Source organism: Tiliqua scincoides, chromosome 4 (assembly GCF_035046505.1).
Source record: "Tiliqua scincoides isolate rTilSci1 chromosome 4, rTilSci1.hap2, whole genome shotgun sequence".
NCBI lineage: Eukaryota > Metazoa > Chordata > Lepidosauria > Squamata > Scincidae > Tiliqua > Tiliqua scincoides.
This window is the reverse complement of record NC_089824.1, coordinates 131869997-131885477: the sequence shown is the minus strand read 5'-3', so window position 1 is coordinate 131885477 and position 15481 is coordinate 131869997. Positions and strand designations below refer to the sequence as shown.

The 15481-nt window shown below is 41.4% G+C and overlaps 1 protein-coding gene across 2 annotated transcripts in view; it reads left to right on the top strand.

The window, feature by feature from the left end:
- ARHGAP29 (Rho GTPase activating protein 29) overlaps positions 1-15481 on the top strand; it is a 68855-nt gene that overhangs the window by 45934 nt on the left and 7440 nt on the right. For both annotated transcript variants that reach the window (XM_066623648.1, XM_066623649.1), the window contains exons 9-20: positions 137-247; positions 357-437; positions 778-963; positions 1170-1307; positions 4798-4988; positions 5773-5936; positions 6990-7118; positions 7259-7357; positions 8993-9156; positions 10539-10727; positions 10828-10965; positions 15471-15481. The exon at positions 15471-15481 is cut by the window's right edge and continues 222 nt beyond it. In XM_066623648.1, the coding sequence (XP_066479745.1) occupies positions 137-247; positions 357-437; positions 778-963; positions 1170-1307; positions 4798-4988; positions 5773-5936; positions 6990-7118; positions 7259-7357; positions 8993-9156; positions 10539-10727; positions 10828-10965; positions 15471-15481 (1601 nt within the window). The remainder of the gene's footprint in view (positions 1-136; positions 248-356; positions 438-777; positions 964-1169; positions 1308-4797; positions 4989-5772; positions 5937-6989; positions 7119-7258; positions 7358-8992; positions 9157-10538; positions 10728-10827; positions 10966-15470) is intronic.

Sequence of the window (15481 nt, the reverse complement as noted above, 5' to 3'; positions counted from 1 at the left end):
GGTATTATGCAACATTACAGTTTAGCTTTATTGATCTGTTTAAAGAACTTTCCCACTTAAATCTGAGAGGTAGTTTTGGAACTAGATGGACACTGTGCTAATCTTAAAATGTTACTTTCCATGTTTTGAACTGTAGGATTACATGCCGTTCCAATCAATATTCATAAATGCATTCCAGAATGACGTAGCAAATAGTCAGCTTTGGCAGCAAACAGCAGCAGGTCTCCAAACTAATAAGCTTGTTCAGGTAATTTTTATTTTCTTAAAAGAACTGTTTCTAGGTGTATCGCTCACAGGCATATATTTTTAGCCGCTGACACTTCCTTATGCTTCTGCTTCTGATTTCTCTTATGTAGCCACTCCTTGGAAGAAAAAACGAATTGGATAAACAAAGGAAGGAGATCAAGGAGCTTTGGCAGAGAGAACAAAAGAAAATGGTTGGTATCTGTGCCTATTACTCATTGTGTCTAGTGAGCAGAAATTCTAAACTGCCATTTAATGTTGCCTATTTATGAGCATTCTGTGATGTTAAACATGATTAGCACCATTTTTTGTAACATATCCTCTGCTTATCCTTTTCCCTTCATGGTGTAAAAACCATGCCCCCCTACACTTTGTGTACTCTCATTCCTGTATATCTTATCAATGCCTCTCATACATTTTTTAAAGGGTGGTTGGAGCTAGAGAAATATAGCATGTATTCCAGTAAACTTATTTGCTAAAATTTGGAAACTGATAAGCAATATTAATAACATGTGTTTTTAATATAATGAACAGCAAGAACTGGAATCTATGGTAAGAAAAACAAAGCTATTGTATATTCAACGGCAAGATGAATATGAAAAGGCAAAGTCGTCAACTGCTCGTGCTGAGGAGGAATATTTGACCTGTAATGGGGGTATTATTAAAGATGCAAGCAAACTGGAGAAAAAACGAAAGCTGGAAGAAGAAGCTCTCCAAAAGGTAAGGACTTCTCTTTGGAAATGTCAACATAGAGAGGTACTTTCTTTAGCTCCTGCAAAGATGTGATGTAAAGAACTTGTTGCACATACATTGAACAATAACAACAAAACTAAGCAGCCCTTTTGTCAAGATATTTGAGGTAGATTTCTTTGGACTATGTTATAGAAAATTCTTCACTTGTCTACTACATATTTGCTTTCTTGTAGGCTGAAGAAGCTAATGAGCATTTCAAAGCTAGTATGGCTGAAGTTGAAGAAAAACGAAATGAGTTGGAAAACTTCAAAAGTGATATCTTAACACAGCTGCGGGAACTTGTTTATCAATGTGACCTTACACTTAAAGCTGTAAGACTATGTTCTTTATTGTCTCCTAGATTAATGGAAAATTTCAGTGTATTAACACTGGGTACTGTAGAACTCTGGAGATGATTATATCCCTCTGTGAAGACTTGCTACCAAAATGACTAGTGAACTGAATTTTAAAAAGTGATGATCCCACAGACCACAGAGGATCATGAGCAAGCCACAGACTTGCATTTTCTCTCCCTGCTAGCCGCTTGGCTCATAGCTTCCATTTCTCACCTTAGTGCTAACTATTGTTTGAATGAATATGATAAACTATGGATAGGGCTAAGCAGGAAACTGAGAGGGAAACCATGCACAAAAGGGGAGGGTGCGGAACCATGGCTGGTTGATGGATCTTTACATTATGAATTGGTGAACAGAGCCAAATATTAAATTATTTTATTCAATGTATAAGTTGTTTTGACCAACTAAGTGGAGTGCTTAAAATAGCACTTCATTAAGAAGAATGGTAATATGTCGTAATAACTTGCTGCTCTTCTCTAATTTGAGGGAAAACGTTAGCACTTTTTACATAAAGCTTTGAGTGTCAAGAATCTTAAAACAAATTCAGATAATATTTTAATGCACATTTAGTTTGTAGTGTCCAACTGGTTTTGCTCTCTGTAGGTTGGTATTTACAATAATGAGAAGAGGTTCTTTGCTAGTAAGCCAGCAGTTCTCTGACTTTTTACTGCTGCAATCTGCTTCATTGGGCCACAGCAGCCATGTTGCACCCCAGAATGCCTTGTGGCTTCTGGATTGTGCCCCAGAATGCAAGTCTGCCTGGCATTCTGGGGCGCAATATGGCTGACAAAATTAGCTTGTGTCCCAGTGCTACCCAGAAGCCACAAGGCATTCTGAAGCACAATGTGGCCCAGAATGCCTTGCAAGCTTCCCCATGACCCACTAAAAATTCGGTCATGACCCACAGTTTGAGAACCACTGCAGTAAGCCATTTTTATGAATTAAGAATCTGAAAAGTTAACAAGTGGTGAACACTGCAGTTGCAGTTGTGACCTTCTTAAACCTTCTGTTATCACTTAGTGGTTGATATGAAAGACATTGAGCATAAGGCATATACACATTCCAAACTATTAGACTAATTTCAAATTCAAGTATAGTTTCTTTATCAAGAATTAAATTGGTTAAAATCAGGTATGGGTAATCACAGTTTTTTCCAAATTATACATTAGCTTGGTGTTGAACCCTAGATTGCTAACTGAAGCTGCAGAAGATCTCTTGTAATTCGGCAAAATATGAGGAAAAATATACTTGTAAATTGTGACTTGCAGTATTTCTTCACAAATATATGAGAGAGCCAGTGAACTAATATGAAAACTTTCCCCATCTCCTAAACTTTTAATGGAAGATGGGCAATGCATCCCTCCTTGTTAGCAATGAGGAAAGTGTGTTCCACATGGTTATGTAATAACATACTGTAAATGGCTAATTTGAAGTTGGTGGGATGAAAGCCCTACATATAGAAAATTGAGGTTCCTACCTCTTCCAGTATTGAAGGCCCTTCTGGTTTATTCCTGTTAAGTCAGGCTATTGCTTGCCAGCTACAAATATTGTAGTTCATTTTTAAAATATTTTAATTTCTGATTCTCAAAACAGAGGTATTGAATTTTCCAATGTGTTCTGCAGTTTTGTTGGTATGCTTACTCTAATACGTTTACAAAATAATGCCTCCACAGACATTCAGAATTTGCAATTTTCCTTTGTCCATAAATTTTCTGTACTGGCAAGAATGTTTGAAAAGTAATTACAGGTAGAGCCTATTTATCCGCGTTAGTTCCATTCCGTGACTCGGCGCGATTAACAGAAAACGTGTTGTGCCAAGTCCATAGGGTTAGAGTCCACAGAACAAATATGTTGCAGCCGGACACTTCCGATTGGAAGGAAACTAAGGCAGCTGTTCTCAGTTCCCTCCTCTCCCCTCCGTACTCAGCCCTCCTGTTGCCAGCTGTCCTGCTTATTTCACAGGTGGAATGGTGAGCTTGCTTGGGAATCCTCTGTGTCCCAGGCAGCCTCCCAACAGTGCTGCAGGTTCTCCTCCTTCTCTTAGCTGCTGCTGCTCCTGCAACCCTCCCAACCACCATCATGGAAACTCCTCTGCCCTGGAGCATTCTGAGACTTGTAGTCCGGCTCTCTGCTCACTGTCACCTGTCTCTCCAAGGCTTCCCAAGAGCCTGCATCATCAAGGGGGGGGGGGAGAGAATTCGGCAAACACTCCCTGGGTTTTTTTAAAGCAATCCCCCTCCTGAGCCCTCCCTGTTGCCAGCTGCCCGGCTTCTTTCACAGGTGGGATGCTGATCTTTTAAGAGTCCAGCCCTATGTGTTTCTACTCAGAAGTAAGCCCCATTCCAGTCAATGGGGCTTACTCCCAGGAAAGTGTGGAAAGGATTGGGCTGTAAATAGCATGCTTTGCTTGGTGGGAAGGCTTTGTGATAGCCTGCACCATTGGGGGTGGGGGGAATTCGGCAAACACTCGGTAGGTTCTTTAAAGCAATTCCCTCTGTTGCTACGGCGTGTGTGTGAGAGAGAGAGCGCTCCACCTCACTGCACGTGTTCTGGCTACAGAGGTTCTTGCCCCCCCTTCCCCTCTTCAGCCTCGGCTGGCTCAGGGGCTCCAGGAATGTTATTGTTCCTTTACAAGGGGAACCTCTTCTAGGGCTCCAGGGCTATTCCCTGCCTGGGTGAGGCGGAGCCTTTTTGCAGTGTTTTGGGCTGCCTGGAGCGAGACGCCAGCGCAGGGGAAAGGAGGCAAAGGTGTGTGTGACATTCAGTACCCTACCCCATTCTTGTTGAGACAAATCTGCAGATAAAAAATCTGTGGATAAATAGGTTGCACCTGTATGTGTAATCTAAGAATCCTTAGGGAAGGTAATAAAAAAGTTAAATACTACAGAAGAAAGCAACTGCAATCCTATATGCCAGGGCTTTTCAAACTGGGGCATCGCGACGCCCCAGCCTGCGGGCCCTGCCCCCTGCTCCCTTAAGGGTCGAGGGCAGGGAGGAGGCAGCAGCACGATCCTCAGGGGGGCTGCAGGAGCTTGGGTACATGTACCCTGCAGCCTCCCGGGGGTGCAGGGAGCCCGGCGCAACCTGCAGCAGAGCTCCCTGAAGCAGTGAAAGTAGATGCGGAGCGATTGCCCTGCTGAGCGGCGTGATCCTGGGGATTGCGCTGCTGCCTTCCCCCACCCCTGCTGCCTCCCCCCTCCCGCCCACGCAAGAACTTAGTGGCTCTCAGGCACTCCCAGAGAGTTTGAGAACCACTGCTATATGCACTTAGCTGGGATTAAGTCCTGTTGAAGCTGATAGAACTTCCTCCAAAGAAAACATGCTTATAATTGTGCTGATTTTTGTTACCTGGGAAGATCAGTTGTGAACTATTTTCTGCAGGTGTTAAAGAGGAAGAAAGTGAAGTATTAAAACATATATTGATTGTTGTGTTTCTTGAAATACTTTTTGTATCTTTTCCACACAGGCAACAGTTAACCTGTTCCAGATGCAGCATGCCCAAGTTGTGTCTCTTCCAGTTAACTTTCAATCCCTCTGTGAGAGTGCCAAGCTGTATGACCCGGGACAGAAATTCTCTGAGTTTGTGAAGAATTTGCCAAAAGATGATGACCCCATTGAATCAGGCTCATTTGAAACTCAAGGCTCCCAGACCGGAGGGTGAGAGCTCAGATCCTATCTTTGCTTATTTGGCAGTAAATGTGAGCAAATTGCTAAAGGAATGTACAGAGAAAATAAAAGTAAAAAGCAGCCTGTCATTTTAATAAGTCAGGCATTGTTCAGTCTCTAAATGGTGAGAAAATGAATGGAAATGTAGCCTAAAGGCAGGTGAGTCTTTAAATAAGGAGCATGTAGAGTTTAGAATTTTTCCTTTTTGGCCAAAAAAATGTTGTGTATATGTGTGCTTCTACCAGTTTTCAGCTACCACTCTAGTTGAGAATCCAGTCAGTAATTGTACTTGTTGCCCACCGCTATATGCCTAGATACTCATTGCAATGCAGGAGCTCTTCTGATAAGGAAGTATTCTTAAGATAAGGCCATGTTGTTGCAATCACTCCTTAGGGAAATATATATACATTGTTCTATTGGATACAGAAGTGGTGATTAAACATAGACGTCCTGCTATTAAACATGACTAGCAAGTTCTTTTTGTCTTCAGGGTGATATTTTTTAATGTTAAGATGGAAGAAGACAGCATTTGAAATCGCACTAGACAACTGAAATGCAAAAACTTAATTCAGAATCTGTCTTTCACTGCAGACTGTCTTTAATCTTGGCTTTTGTCTTAAAACATGAAATTGATCCTAAACGGTTGGCTTAGAATGTCTCACTTAGTTCACTGGGACTTACAACTAAGCATACTTGCACCCCTTCAAGGCTTATTTTTAACTGAAAACATTGTCAGTTCATATTTAAAAAAAAAATTGTGTTTTCCCTTCCCCAGGGTTTTCAGCAAACGGTTAAACAATGTCCATGCATCACAAGGAAATTTATCCCAGTGTTCAGGAGATTTCCCCACTCAATCACTTGATAACCTTGGGAGCCCAACCTGTTGCCACTCTCAAAAGATTGGAGAAAAAAGATCTTCTAGCAGCACAGATGTCTCGGGTAATATTTCAATAGGTTTCTATTTCTGCAGGATTATGTAGTCATTTTTAGCAGGTTGCTATGGTATTCTATTGCCGATACACAAATAGATCATAATAAAGGGATCATAATTTAAAACTACTGTTGGATAATTTGACTGAGACTGTTGGTATTTGAGTTTTCAACTTTAACATTTATAGCTATTTCAGCAGACCAGATAATAGTGTGATTAGAAGTTGAGCAATTTTGTTTCAATGCCAGCAGATGAGGCACAAGTCAAGCAGCAGATGTGGAAAATTCCTGAAATACTTAGGTTTCAGGAATAGATTAGGTTTCAGCTAATAGATTAGCTATGTTTAACCCATTTGAGCTCATTGAGTTTAACATTTTTACATTTTTTCATGACCATTTTTATATATATTTAGTTTCTGTGACTTGGGGCCCAATCCTAAGAGGCCCCAATGCCAGCACTAAGCTTCAGCACCAGCACTGGGTGTTGCAAGCATGCCATAAGGCACATCTGCGGCACCCAGGGAGGAGGGGCCACCGACTCCGGGCTAGCACCAGTTGGCGCTAGGCCTCAGTGCAACATGGGTGGTTAGCTGGTGCACCTCCAGCACTCAGACTTCACAGGACAGGGGGAGAGGCAGGGGGTGGGCTGAATAGGGGAGGATTGGGCCTGGGAGGGGGTGGAGACGGTGGCAGTTCTATAATTCCCAAATTGTGTGATAGTAGCATGCCTTATGTCAAAAGAAAGTGTTCACTGTTCTGGCCTTACCTTTTTCCTGTCAGCCTCCATTTGGAGAGATTAATTGTGCTGTGCATCTGCACTTAATAGTATTCAGTGGGCTGGTGATGCATTAGAATTCTCTGCCTTCAGAAAATAGATACCTAGGAGTAGGGCTCATACAAACACAGAAAGATGTGTAATGCTTACTTTCATACATTTTAAAAATAAACTCATTAAGGAAAGGGGCCTCCAGTTTTAACTCTGAAAGTTTGCATAGAAGTTTAGGGATCACTGCTTTGCAACTAAAGATGCCGCAGTAGTTTAATCACAATTTTTTTTTAAAGCTGTGCGAGGGCCACCACCATTCAGATCCTGGTCGGTTGGTAACCAAAGTGGAGGAATGTGCAGTGATTCTGAAAGTGCAGGAGGAAGCAGTGAGTCAAGATCTGTAGACTCGCCATCTGCAAGTCCAGGTATAGATAAACTATAGACATTAATCTTCAGATGTTGTTAAAATGTATCTTGGGAGTGGACAGAGGGTGTTGGAAGAATCTTGTATTGAGAGGAAGTGACTAAGCAGACTTTTTAAAAGTCTGTTCTGTCTCTTTCCTAGGAGACTTTAAAAGAAGGCTTCCCCGAACCCCGTCTACTGGTACCATGTCATCTGCAGATGATCTCGATGAGAGAGAACCACCTTCTCCTTCAGACTGTGGTAATGTACTACAGAGTTCTAAGCTGAATTCATTCATTGACATAAGCAAGCTTCACAAAGTTATCTTATATTTGAGAGCTCTTTTGTCAGAAGGGACAAGAGGGCAGGAGAGAACTAGAATGTTTGCCTTGTTGGATCAGAGAAGATGATTATGGTTAAGCAAGTTTACACTACAACAAAGTCTGGAACTCATCTGCAATTTAGGAAAAAAGGCTTAACTGTTCAGCCATAATGCTAATGTATCTGCTAAGTACCTGATTTCTAGCAGTGTGAAATAGAATAAGTAAACAGCTTCTCTTCTGGCTCAGGTGACATGTTGGCAGGAGACTTAAAAGCTCACAGTATGCCTGCGCATGTAAAAATGCATGACTTGCTTAAACCTAATGTTTTCAAAAGCAGAAGTAGAAAACGATGAGCCATTTCAAAGAACTGTTGAATGAAACAATTGTTCCCCAGTCCTTTGTAAGACTACAATCTTTTGCATGCTTGCTCAAGTTTGTGTTTTAACATCTAGGCCTTATTGCAGAACATGTGAGTAGAGACTCACAAGATGTACCTTGAAGTGTGTGTGTACATGTACATTTTATAGCTCCATTAAAATGTTTTAACAGTGCAGGACTATCATAGTCTCCCTGGGGCTAAATTTAGAGGGATTGTATGGTTAAGTGCTCAGTCTTTTCAAAATAACCCATATGCATTCTTTTACTAGTCTAAAGGTAGTCAGGGAAAAGGGCTATCCATTTTTTGACTTGCTAGTTTTATATATGCAGGCAGCTTTCAAACATGAAGTTCTTCTACTCCCAATTCTATGAGAAACCGCGTATTTAACCATCCTTGGATACAGAGGGTCCATATGGGTGTCTCTGGAGTTTCCCTGCAATTGCTTACCTGGAGCTTCCAGAGGCCTCTCCTGAGTTGCTCCAGGTGGGTGACCCACTCTGTTGGCCTTGTTAGGCCTCAGAATGGCTTGCAGAACCTTTGGAAGCTACTTCCAGTTTTCAGAGGCAACTTCTGCCCACCACTACAGCTGTTGTTGCTCCCACCTTCTTTTTTGTCTGCCCAGGTACTTAAAGAAGTAGCCAGGTGGGTAAGGCAGCGCTCCCAGCATGCTCACTGATCCTTTTGGTTTCAACATGATTAGGAAGAGGTGGTGATATTCTTGAAGATTAGAATGATAAGGAATGGGGGCCTTTCCCCTTCTTGCTAGGTGGGTAAGAAGGAGATAGAGCTGAGCAATCCTTTTTGTTTGTTAAAGTGAGTGATCAAAATAGGATTGCTGTGTTGCTGCTTCATAGATGCACTCTTTGGTTGCTGTAGCAATGCTGGAGAAAGAGGTGGGCTGTTACTGCCCCAGTTACCTTCCCGCTTGTTCTCAACAAGCAAGAAGAGGAATGGATAGCTGGTTGCAACAGCTTGATGGGGCACAGGCTAGAGGGGGTGGTGGGCAGACTTGGGGTACAGGATACACTTTCAGTTTGCCCCTGTCCCCAAGCTGACATTCAGTCAGTCTCGTGGCTGGACCTGCCCTACTATTAAATTTTTCAGCTCATGACGAAAAACCTACTTAAAGCTTATACTTCTGTTACGACATTTTTATTGTCTGTGAAAACTAATAGTGTAACATTGTTTTCCAAGGTTTAAATGATCTTGCAACTGAAATCGCTAGTTCGCCTGGACCTTTTCGAAACACACTTCTGTCTAAGGCAGCACAAACCCACAAACTGCGGAAGCTAAGGGCTCCATCTAAGTGCAGAGAATGTGATAGTCTGGTGGTATTCCATGGAGCAGAATGTGAGGAGGTAGGAAATAAAGTATTTTTTTTTAATTTCCATATAAAGGTTTGTGGGAGGCCCTTTTAGTTAAGTCAGATCTTGTGAAAATTAGTATGCCTTCCTCTCATTTTTCTCCAGCATTTCTTACAGTGTAAGGTGCTCTAGAGGGGCTAGTGGAAATCCATTATAGCGGATAATGTTCTGGGCAGCCCAGGGAAATGCAAATTTCAGTACCCACTCAATTGCAAACTATATTGAATGAACTTGGTTGTATTCACTAGCTTTCAGATTAACCTACCGTAGTGTGTGCTGTGAGGATAACATGGGCAGGGAAGAACTAAGTGTACTAACCTGAGCTTCTTGACAGAAGGTTGGGATTATAATGTAACAAAACAGCTAGCTAAGGTAGGGACTGCAGTGCAATTGTAAGTTGCATGTTTTGTATGTTCCAGATTTTATTTCTAGATATGAAGAGTCACAATGTATGAAACATATACCTAAATGAGATTTATAAATTGGATGAACTTGTGTCATACGTTTCCTCCACTTGATCTTTGCACAGCGGGGTAGCTGGAAGGTATGCTGCCCCCATGCCCTTCTGAACGCGACTGGAGCTGTGATCCAATCTCATCCAGAGGGTGTTCTGAAACCTTACAATGTTACTTTTGGTTTCCCAGAAAACCGGAAGTGACCTAAGGCCTCCAACACATTAGGACAACAATCTACTCTTTCTGAACTTTGGGTGGCATCCACAGTGACACTCATAGAGAGAGTTTTAGTAGCGGTGGTGTTTCACAGTGTTGCACAACTGCTAGCAGAAGGACTTCTCAGCTTGTGGAAGATGCAGTGCTATGAGCATAAGCAAGACAGAGTGTAACAAGCATGTGCAAGAGGAAGTACTCAGTGACTTCCATTAGTGGATGAACCACAATGATCTCTGGTACCAAGAGAACTTTCTCTGCATAGCAACTTTGTGAATATTCTGCCTATGCAATAGCATTACACCTAGCATTACATTGTGCCCCTTCATTTGACTCTGAGGCCTCAAGGTCCCAGGCATGACCAGAAGCATCTTCAGTTGCATCCAGGAGGTATTCTAAGGCACAGGGAAGCTACGCATGGTGGCTGCACACAGCCTTCCCACAGCATACCTCCCAGATGTCACTGGAAGGTACTTCTGATTGTGTCTGGGAGGTCTTTGAGGGCCTATCACAGATTTTATTATCAACAGAAATTGGCATCTGCAGAGGAGTCCTGGCTCTCGTGGATACCAAGGGCCCCACAGTAATACCTGAAGTCGGTTTTAAGGCAAGGTGATATGGCTGTGTGAGCAGTAGAGATGGTATGTCCCTGTTCCCTTTTAGGAATTACCTTTGAATGTCCTCTTGTTCTTGTTATACTTTTTCTAGTGTTCACTTGCTTGTCACAAGAAGTGCTTGGAGACTTTAGCTATTCAGTGCGGGCACAAAAAGCTTCATGGAAGACTTCATCTGTTTGGAGTGGAATTTAATCAAGCTGCTAGAAATTCCCCTGATGGCATCCCCTTCATCATCAAAAAGTGTACCTCTGAAATTGAAAGCAGAGCCCTAAATGTAAAGGTAAAAGATTACTATAGTGAGATTCATACCACCTAACTGAAATAATTTGCAAGTGACATTTTGGCTTTGCAATTGCTGATGATTTTTCATTGCGTTTAAGGGTATATATCGTGTGAATGGAGCCAAATCAAGAGTTGAAAAGCTTTGTCAAGCATTTGAAAATGGAAAAGACTTGGTGGAATTATCTGAACTCTACGCACATGATATCAGCAATGTCCTTAAATTATACCTTCGCCAGGTAATCATGCATCACTCTCCGGTTCATTTTAGTAGCAAATTAGCACAGACTAAAGGATACCCTATTGCATGTTTGGGATATGTAAGCTTGATATAGTTTTCAATTGTAAACAGCAGCTGTGCAGGATGCTGATTTGGAATGGGATTGTAGTGTGGGGTAAGGGGATGTTAAATACATCACCTCTGCCATGTGTTCCATCATCACCACCACCCTGTAGCTGGTACTTGGCAATGGGAACTTTTTTCTTGCCTAATAACAATCACAGGGGTCCCCAACCTGGATCAGGATTGTACTAGTATGTAGGGTTAAAAGTTACTTGGAAACTTGGAGTCCTGATCCAGATTATTATTCATTCATTTAATTTCTATCCCACCTTTATCCTCGAACACCCAAGGCAGTTTGCAAAAGCACTAAACAGCATATATTAACTATAAAATGAATTTCTCTCTCTCACGCATGCACAAAATATTGAAAGCCAACCAGTGGCAAGCAGCAACTATAAAAACCATTGGTCTTAAAATATTAAATAATTGAAGAAAAAACTATTGGCACCAATTCACAACTAGCAGATATACCCCTAAAGATACTCTGTTGGGTTCAGAAGCATCCTGAAAGAGGAAGGTCGTCAGGCCTCACTGCAAGACTTTCAAAGAAGGAGCAGTTCTCAACCCAAACAAGGGAATTCCATAGGACAAGTACCACTACCTAGAAGGCCCTATTTCTGACTATCATGCCCCTAACAACGCTCAATGGTGGCACATCCAGAAGCGTCCTCCCAGATGTCTGAAGAGGATGAATCAGATTATATGGGTGGAGGTGGGGTCTCAACTATGCTGATCCCCAAGCCATAATGGGCTTTAAAAGTAAAAACCAGCACCTTGAATAGGGCCTGGAACCAAACTGGCAACCCGTGCAGCTGCCAAAGCAGCAATCTGACAGTGTCAAACCGTCGAGCTCCAGCAACCACATGAGCCACCTATTCAGCACTAATTGCAACTTCTGAACCATCTTCAAGGTCACCCCCTTGTAGAGTGCATTACAGTAGTCTAACCTCAATGTCGCCAAGGCATGGACCACCAACTCTGGACATATCTGATTGAGACAGTTGGTGCACCAGCCAAAGCTGGGCAAAGGCAGCCTTGCCCATTGCTGATACTTGGGCATCCAGGAACAGCAGTGAATCCAGGAGAAACCTCAAGCTGCAGACCTGCTCTTTCAGGGAAAGTGCAAACCCATTCAGGGCAGGGCAGTAGTCCAGTACCCACATTGTGGATTACTGAATCAAGAAGACATCTTGTATCTGTATTTAGTTTCAGCTTATTAGCCCTCAGATTTAGTTTCAGCTTGTCAGATTAGAACTCTACACACCTGCTATTAATGTTTGAAAAATCAAATATAGAGGTCCCATTCATGTGGTATTGTTCTGTTTGGCCTTTAGTTTCACCCGGTAAACCTGGGAAGTATACTGAAGTGAACATGGTTCTATTGTAATATTATATAACTGTCTTTAATATTGATGCACATGGTGGGAGAATTCATTCCTGCAGTTGTAGCATAGTTGCCACATCCCACTATGTGAAAACACCCAATGGTAGGTGTGAGTATGCCGTATTTCTCCAACAATCAGTTTTTCGATCTGTAGACCCCCCAAAAGTGAACACATTGTTGTGAACCCATAAATTAGCTTCTGCTTTCTGCAGAGAGGGAGAATGGTAAATGCAGGTAGGTTGAACAAACATTTAATGCTTGATTGCCAATTAGCCTTAATTTTGAAACATTATTTAGGCTGCATTTTAAAATACACAGCTTTTTTCCAATGAACCACATTAACCAATGAGCAAACATTGGGAGTACAAGATGCTGAAATTATGGAAGCCTTGTATAAGAGAATAATACAAGTATATAAAAAGCAAAATACAGAGATTCTATAGAGATTTGTTTAGATCTGTAAAGTATGCTAATCCTTGTATGATGTCAGCAATAAGACTTGTAATTAAGATATTGTTGGGCTTTCAGAGAAAATATTGCCTTAAATGGTATTTGTTGCATCATTAAAGCTAATTACATTAAAATCACTCAAGAGTTCTGACTGGCTGTGGATTTTGAGGGGATTACCATAGATCCTTGCCTATAAGGCAAGAAATTTCTGCCAATAAATCAAGCTTAGACCATCGCCTTAGATGATAATCTGAGAGGTCATTCAGGGGTCAGTGCTGTTCAAGAATTCACACCAGGAGAAGCAAGCAAGCAAGCCACAGCACTAGGAAATGCAAGAGGACAATGCAGAGATTTTGAGAGCTGTTAATCTCCAGAGCAACCCCTTCAGGGCAAAGCTGCAGCCAAAGTTAACCTTTTGTTTTCCTCCTGAGAAAAAAGCAAGACTTCCATTTAAATCAAGCAAGCCTAATTTTCTTATAGTTAACCCTTGTGCAGCCTCCTTCCATTTTGCAAATGTTTGGCAGAAGTCTGATTTTTTTTTTTTAAACATCAGGATGTAATCCTCATTTCCTTCTGAAACAAAGTCCAAGGCTATAATTCAGTGTACCTTTATTTAGTAATACCCATGGAAAGCAATGGGTCTACTTCTGAGTAAATAGGGCTGCAGCTATGTGTAGCTGCACTTGCTCATGCTGATTCTTTGCTTGTCTCTCTGCTGCGAATTGAATTGCACACTCCCAGTTACAAGCTATAAGTTGTATGTTTATATGTAGAGTCTCTGGCTTCACACACCAGGCACCTTAAAGAAGGATTTGATTAAAGGCTGTACTGGAATGTTGATTACAGTGCACTTTGATAGTGTTTACAGAAAGGTTGTGAAGATCAGAATTTGAAAGTTAATGAATAAATATGTATCTTAGGATCTTTTACTATATTAATGTTAGAGACTATATAGTTTTTTGATTACAATTACTGGTAGGTTATTTTTCAGATAAAAATCAGATAAAACTATAGTTAGACACCCCCTAAGTTCTATCCCAGTCACCCCAACTTATCTGGGGTTCATAGCAAATTCCATTATTTTTGGCTCAAAACCTGCTCTCAGCTTATCTGTGAGATCAACTTATGTTGAGTGTCTGCAGTATTTTAGATGTCTGAGATCTTGAGGGAGGGTGACCCAAATAGCACGCTAATGCTTCTAAACTTGTTATTTGAGATAAAAGTGGGTTTAAAGAACTTGTGTCTGTGGAATCTTTTTCCAATGGGGTTTCAAGCAATACGTAGCTTGCTGAATCCCAAGTACAGAGTTGTGTGTATATGCGCACGCCCAATATACCATCTTAACAGGTATGATTTATATTCCTGAAATATCTATGGGGTTGGTTTTGTGTTGCTGTTTGAAAATTGGCAAGAAACACTCTGAAAATAGCATATAGAGAAAGGTGAGGCTGTTTGGCAACTTATTCTGTCTGTGCTATCTTTTGGGGAGGAGGTACAGAGGAAGAGGAAAATTGACTATCTCCTGCTTCCACAGTTCTTGTTTTTATTAAAGGAAGTCAGACTGAACACGAAACCAAGAAAGTCTGTTCATCTCCTTAATAAACTGTATGGTGTCCGAGAAAGTTTTGGCAGCTTGGGTTTTAGCCAAGTTATAGTGAATGTATAGCACTGTAGTTTCTCCCTGTTGTTCTGTTGCAGGCCCACGTTTATTTACTGGTACAGGATAGTCCAAATCTTGAAAGGTTCTAAAATGTACTTTGTACAGCTTCCAGTACCTACACTGTGCAAAGAGACCTGAAAGGATAACTGAAACGGCAACTCTTGCATGGTTTCCTCTGTCCATTTAGAGAATGGAAAAATCAAGCCGCATGTCCAAAACAAAAGCAGAACTTGGTGACAGCAAGTTTTCCCACAATGTGTCGATATACATACTGAGCAAGCTGCTTTTAGTGAACTTGCTGTCTGCCCCTTTCTCAGCATAAAAGATCACAATATTTTTAGAACTGAGTCTTTGGGTTTTTAAATTTGTCATATGTTTAACCCAACCTTAGATCCCAGATCGGGACATGTACAAACCCCCCCCCCCCAATCCTTGTCTTCACAATAACTGCCAGTTGGGCTGAGAAATAGTAACTAGTCCCAGGTCAAATTTGAATGCTGTGTTAGAATGAGAGCTTAGTGAATCTCAAAAGTGGTGGTTAATACAATCTTTCATTTGAAAATCACATGAAATTCTGTATTTTTTTGCAAAAAAATAACTTCAAGACCAAATTTGGCATTTTGGCACACACGAATATCAGTAAGGCACTTTTTCCTGTACAGACTTTATATACAACATTTCCTCATGGTATTCAGAATTGATTCTGTAAGTAATGATGATCCTGTTTTACCAACAGATATTACATAGGCTTGCTAGCAGTGTGCTAATTATGCAGTGGTTGGGTGAGATCAGCAAGGCTCCGAAGCACTTCTGGTTAAAAAAAAGGAACTAGAATAGACAGTAAGTAGTGATAGGAAAGAAATAAGTTAAGATTGCAGACTGAAAGCCTTTCATGTTTTTTCCTCAGCTCCCAGAACC